Here is a 6,351-nt window from a genome sequence, read left to right as displayed (position 1 = left end):
CACTCAGCGGCGGAGGTAAGAAGGATGAATGGGGTCAATTGATCTCTATTTAAAAAATATATATATATTATTTATATATAATTTTATATGTAATTTAGATTAAAATATCATGTTATAATAAAATTGGTCCTCATTCTCTACACAAATTTTTTTTATATGATTGACCTCTATAGTTTGAAAGTCTGACTCTGCCTCTGCCTGATGGTTTAATTAACTCATGGATATGATAAAATATATTGGCGTGAGATACTGAGATATTTATGAATCTGGAAAATTCTCAATCCACCTTATTGTGCCTCCTCGTTTGTGCATTTGTACAATGATTGGTACTTGAGATGTCGAAACGACGCTCAAACCAGTTAGGCATAAAGGGAAAGGGATTTCTTTCTCTTTTTTATTGTCTAAGCTGGAGGTGAACTTAGATATTTGTTTTTATTTGCTGTAAATATAGATAACATTAACTAGGTTGTGGACAAGTCGAGCCGAGCTAGTTTGTTAATAGCTCTTTCATGCTGTTAGCCGTGTGCAGAGTAAAATTTGTTGTCGATTTAGTGTTGTGGGCCGCACATAAAGCACAAAGTCGGCAAAACAAATTGTTTTTTTTTCCCTTACAATGAGCTTCATCATCTTATAAAGTTATTATAACATAAATAGAGAGAGTAAAGAAGTGTAAATAGTTTTATATAATTCTTGCAACGGCATGAGAATAGAGCCAAGCTAACACAAACTAAGTTGGGTCAAGTTCGAACTCGTTAATAACAAGTCGAGCAGAAATCGAACAAGTTAATTACCAACTTTTTTCAAACAATTTCGGTGTATATTAGATTGGAAGAAGCTGAAATCATCCTTTTTTCAAACAATTTCGGTGCAGTGCTAATATGCATCGAATGGTCAACACAGTGTACTAAGCATTTTCACAATATATGCTGTTCTCTTATCTTTCATGTTGTATTGTGAAACTAAATGCTAAAAGGTATATTTAGTAGATCACCGACATCTAACTAAATTCCTGTGCATGAAGAAAGTGCGCGTGCGTGCATTTTGTGTTAATAGAGAGGAGGATCAATTTAACGATTAAATTAAAAATAATTCTAGAATAAACGAACAAATAAACTCTGAAACAACCAACCGGTACCACATAACAGAGAACCTAGGACCTCAAACAATAACCAGAGAAATAAAACAATCTACTCTCAAAGACATGATCCCCTCATTTGTCATGGGCCCCGCAGAGGCAATTCTCGGTACCAACATGATTTGCAATGCAAGGTGGTCTCCCCTTCCCCTCCCCGTACCAACCCAATCTCTTCTGAACTAACTCGCTCAAGAAGTCATCAAGCTTCTCAATAGTCACACTAGGCATCACCACCACATGCGCAATGTTCCCTTCACATGCGAGTTGCCACATCCTCACAAACTCTTCATCCTTCGGCCTCTCAAAAACAACTGTGCTACTCAACTCATTCAACATAGCCCCAATGCCGGCCTCTTTGAGTCGGTCTTTTAAATAGTGTGCATTTCTGAGGCACTTCTGTACCTCCTTTTGGAACCCACTGTACCCCTTCCGGTTGAGAGTGTACCAGAGGAAGATTGGTGCATGCCCATTTCGGCTGCCCATTATGGTTGCATCTCTCGAGGCGAGGTACTCGACGTTGTTTGAGAGAGCATTGATGTGTTCTAGGCGAGTGATTTGGACCCCACATGGCATTGGGCAGCCGACGAACTTGTGGCCCGATACGCTCACGCTTCCAATTGGTTTCTTAAATGACACTTTCGGTGCCTGTTTGATGAATACATATTGAATTCAGGAGAAATTCAATTTGTGCACAAGTTACAAATTTACAAAACTAGATCTCTTTCACTGCTTAGTAGTGCAAAATGGTACCGGTACAGATTTGAGTTCTTACCCGACCAAAATTGAGTGACCTTGATATTGGGTTGGATCACACCCTAAGCCAACCAATCCAGAGTATTAATTTATTGAATGACTGGTACTGGCACATGCTAATGGTAAACTATAGGCAAGAATGTACTCGCATTAATAAACTTTACCGAGATTGTTGTTCTTAAACTACAGTGAAGTTAAAAGTAATGATAATCAAAACCCCTTTTTACCATTAGGAAGAACTTGTTTCAATTGCATATCATAAGGATTTTAAACAATACCGACTTTGACTAATTAAAAACCAATTTTGGATGAACTGATCAAGTGAAACTAAAGGAATACAAGTGCAAGTACAAAAAAGTGGAATAAACTTACGCGCTTGACAAAAGGCATCATGAGACCAAAGAGGGCACCATCACAGTGGATATAGAAGCGATCTTTAAAACCGCAATCCTCAAGAGTCTTAATAACCAGATCTAGGTCATCCACTGCTCCCTTCACAGTTGTTCCTGCATGTACAATTCTCATCTAGCTTATAAAACATACAAGAGACGAGAAAACAAGTTTTTTAAAGTTTATCCCTCTTAAAATTTCAAGTTGATCTCAAAAACCTTATTAAATATTCCAGTCCAGAAATGTTTAACCTAGACGAGTAAAATAAAATATGAAGGAATAATGGCCAAAGCACCCTTCACTCTAGTCATATTAAACCAATAAATATATATTTTTAATGGCACAACCTCTTTAAATCTTCCATAGTTCTTCGCTTCAATATTAGAGCCTAAATTCAAGTAATAAAAATTTAAAATCACACAAATAGTGCAATGAAAAGGAGTACACACCGATATTGACATTGATGATAGCGGGTTTGTCTTTGTTCTGAAGAAGTTTCTTCTCAAAGTCGGTACAGTCGATCTCTCCAGAGATGAGCGTCTCAACCTTCTCACACTCCATCCTGTACATTCTTGCGGCCTTGAAAACTGAATAGTGTGACTCCTTTGAGGCATACAGTACCCCATCAGGAAAAACTTCTCTCCTGAAATAAAAAAAAAAATGTGATCAGTTATTGCAATGAAAGACATCTTAAAATTGGGACTCATAAAATTTTAAAAATTTAATTGTTTCCCAGCACTCAAGCATGACGTGTTTCCTTCAACAGAAAATGGCCATGCATAACTGATAACTACAGCAAACATACAAAAACTCCTGTCCAAAATATAACTTTCTACAACCCTCCACTTTCAATCCGTTCAAACTTATGTGCTTATATCAACTCCATGCTCTTCAACAATTTCATCTGTATCCTCTCTTTCCCATTTGGTTTAAAATATGCTCTTCAACAATTTCATCTGCCCCCCCGGATTTCGAGTTTAGTGGTGATCTATCGATACCGATCGACTTTGCCCCTCCCTGAAATTTTTTTTGCCCTCCTCTGGATGTTTAATTTGTAATTCGGGTTAAATTTAGTGTTAAAATCAAAATAAATTTCTTGAATTATGATTGGTAATTAAAATTATAAGTTAAAGCATCAAAAATTATAAGTCAGAGCATTGAACTTTTATCGAGTACCTAATTAGTTAATGGATTTAAATCCGATAAGATATTTAAACCCGATTCTATAATTTTTTGCCACTCCTGCGAAAATCCTGAGTCCGCCCCTTTCAGTAATACCCTTATATCTCTCATTTGGAGGTTATATTTACTAATTGGGGTCTTATAGGGGCACACATAAAAGTTGTCAGAATGGAAGGAAAACAAAATCATGCAAAAACTATTACTCACCCAACAAGAATACCATGCAAATTTCCCTCGGTGCCGCAATTGGTAATATAACCCCAATATTCATGCTTTTCCAGCTCCCAGAGACGAGCGAACCAATCCAATACCCCAACTTCAAACTGTCTCGAATGAACCCCATAGTTACTTTCAATGAATGGGTCACCAAGGTTATTTATGGAAAAGTGTTGTAGCTGCGCCAAAGCACCATAATCAAAGTCGAGGTTGTATGGGTACCCTGAAATTCAATATAGAATAGAACATAGAATTATTACTACTTAAGTTATTATCAAATTGCTAGATCATGGCTCACATACATGTGACGAAAACATTAAATGCAAAATACTCTTTATTTAATCTATGAAATAATATAGCTGTGTTTTGTGTGTTTTAAAGAAGAGTGAATAAATTTATTAATATCCTTGCAAAGTATGTTCAATGACTTCTTATGACTTCCAAAACAATATTTACCAATTGCAAGATGCTCTTTCTCAAACAAAAATACTCCCTCGTTGAAATTTTATACAACAAATTGGGCCAAATGCATGACCCAAACAGATAGCATGGTACAACCTCTCCCATGTTTTCTTTCACCAGAGAAAGTAGAAAATTGAATAATATATGTTAATAGAAAGAACACTTAAGATAATAAATCATATCAAAGTATTCTAATGTGAAAGTTCAGAGAAGAAATTTAACCTGTAAAATTGTACCAAAACTATGAGCTTGCTGTAAAAGGAAAATAATTAAAAAAAAATCAAATTAAATGACAAGAAAAGGGAAAAGAAGCATATACCTAAATGGTGCTTAGTACGCTCGACAAGGGATCGTCGGTATCTGGCCAGAACACTCGCCATGATAGCCTCTCTATCTCCAGTTTGCTCATCATCTGCCTCTGGTTCTACAACTGAGAAGCACGTGGTGTGTACATTTCTTCCCAGAACAATCTCTCTCTTTTTCTTCTCAATTCCAGTGTTTACTCTCTCTTTTTCCCCAAATCCATTCAATTCATTTGCTAATGGCAATGGATCTCCGATTTTCTCTGGACCAAACTCTTCTGGAAGCGGTTCGGGTTTGTCTGCAAGATTTACGAGCCCAGTTCCCACCATGATTATTGTTAATTATCCGATCTTACCTGAGACGAAGAAAATTTGAGGAAAATTAATTGAGATTTTAAGAATGTGTGCTGTACGAAGAGAATTATTGATGTTATCTGTAAAAGAGGGGAAAAATTGGATCTCGCAAGTTTACCCCAAAGAAATTAAGATTCTATTTGTTATAACAGCAGCGATATCTAACTAATTCACAAATGCACAAATTTGAAAAGTAACTGTTCAGATTGTTTTGCTAAATGGTGTTTACTAATGGAGGAAAAAGGGGGCTTCCTCGCTAAATGCAAACGCAAATTAAGGAGGTACTAATAAATCAATTGAGAAAATACGCAGACATGTACCAGATCAACAAAAAACAGAGCGCCTTTACTTAGACAGAGATGAGGCGGCGCGATGCTGAACTGAGGCGAGCGAGAAAGGTGGCCGTAAACGGTATTTAAAGGAGGGAGAAAACGAGAAAGCGCGAGTGAGTTATTGTTGAATGTTGACTTATCGTTTAATTAATCGCAATTATATCGGCGGAGAAGTTGGGATTGAAAATCTACTGGGAATCTGCTGTCGACCAGAACTAGCCTACGGTTGTAATTGCGCGGGTAAAAATAAAAGAAATTTATGGCGAGGTTTAAAACTGGTTCACGCAATGTATCCGACCGCGACAAATTTTCGTGAAATTAACAATTCGAATGAGTATTTTTATATTCATATCGGTTTAACATTTATTATAATCGAAATATAATATTATCCCAGTAAATTCCAGTAAGAGAGAATGCAGTCATCTATTTTGAATTTATTTTATACGTAATTTTTTATATAGTTTATAATAAAATATTATAATTATTATTTATATTCGTGTAAATTTGATATCTATATTCGTGAAAATTTTATATAATAAATTTTAAATGTGTATTTGATTTTCATAATATTAAAGTCTTGATGTGTTTCTGATTTGTTAGATATCGGTCTTGTTTTTGTTTATTAAAACTAATAAGAAATAAATATATAAATTACCTGTTACTTTAAAGAAGTAAATAAATGTTTGTATCATTAAATTGTATTCATGTATGCTCTTAATTCTTAAAGAATAATTAAACTGAAGAGTTATGCTTTGATTGAGTCAAAAATAATGAGTCATGCATTTGACTAGGTCAAAGAAATGAGTTATGTATTTTTAAGTCAAAAGAAAAATTGGACATTTAAAATAATATATTATGAAATGATAAATTATTATGGTAATTACTTAAAAGTACTTACATAATATTTATTATTATTTCTTTACTCTGGTTCCAACATTTATAATATTGTATGAAAGTTACAACAAAGCGCGTAAAGAAAATCGAAATGCTTTCCAGTAAATAAAACAAGTAAACAAATTACTTTTGTTCCAACATTGACAATATTGTATGAAAGTTTTAACAAAACCCGTAAATAAAATTAAAATGCTTTCCAATAAATCGAACAAGTAAACAAATTATTTTTGTTCCAACATTGACAATATTATATGAAAGTTTCAACAAAGTGTGTAAAGAGAATCAAAATGTTTTCCAGTAAATCGAACAAGTAACAATGTTTATATGAAAT

The 6,351-nt window shown here is 34.6% G+C and overlaps 1 protein-coding gene across 4 annotated transcripts; it reads right to left on the bottom strand.

The window, feature by feature from the left end:
• Window positions 1-1,057: 1,057 nt before the first annotated feature.
• LOC144566134 (serine decarboxylase 1-like) lies at window positions 1,058-5,256 on the bottom strand. 4 transcript variants are annotated; one of them, XM_078316035.1, is made up of 6 exons: window positions 5,144-5,256; window positions 4,458-4,796; window positions 3,668-3,899; window positions 2,728-2,921; window positions 2,261-2,394; window positions 1,058-1,780 (listed from the first exon to the last, which is right to left on the bottom strand). In XM_078316035.1, the coding sequence occupies exons 2-6, from the start codon at window positions 4,768-4,770 to the stop codon at window positions 1,211-1,213; spliced, it is 1,443 nt and encodes a 480-aa protein (XP_078172161.1). In that variant the 5' UTR covers window positions 4,771-4,796; window positions 5,144-5,256; the 3' UTR covers window positions 1,058-1,210. The 4 variants fall into 4 exon arrangements, with proteins under 4 accessions (XP_078172161.1, XP_078172160.1, XP_078172162.1 ...); XM_078316034.1 differs by having other exon boundaries at window positions 5,115-5,250; XM_078316036.1 differs by having other exon boundaries at window positions 5,080-5,177.
• Window positions 5,257-6,351: the final 1,095 nt, after the last annotated feature.

Source organism: Carex rostrata, chromosome 15, assembly GCF_964058835.1.
Source record: "Carex rostrata chromosome 15, lpCarRost1.2, whole genome shotgun sequence".
NCBI lineage: Eukaryota > Viridiplantae > Streptophyta > Magnoliopsida > Poales > Cyperaceae > Carex > Carex rostrata.
This window is presented reverse-complemented; position numbering and strand designations above follow the sequence as displayed.

Bases quoted from the DNA above. Each gene is read 5' to 3' on its own strand.
- LOC144566134 (XM_078316035.1), bottom strand. From the start codon at position 4,770: ATGGTGGGAACTGGGCTCGTAAATCTTGCAGACAAACCCGAACCGCTT. The intron at 2,922-3,667 runs GTGAGTAATAGT...TTTTTATTTCAG, and splicing joins TTGCATGGTATTCTTGTTGG to GAGAGAAGTTTTTCCTGATG. The intron at 2,395-2,727 runs GTGTGTACTCCT...TTGTACATGCAG, and splicing joins TATCATCAATGTCAATATCG to GAACAACTGTGAAGGGAGCA.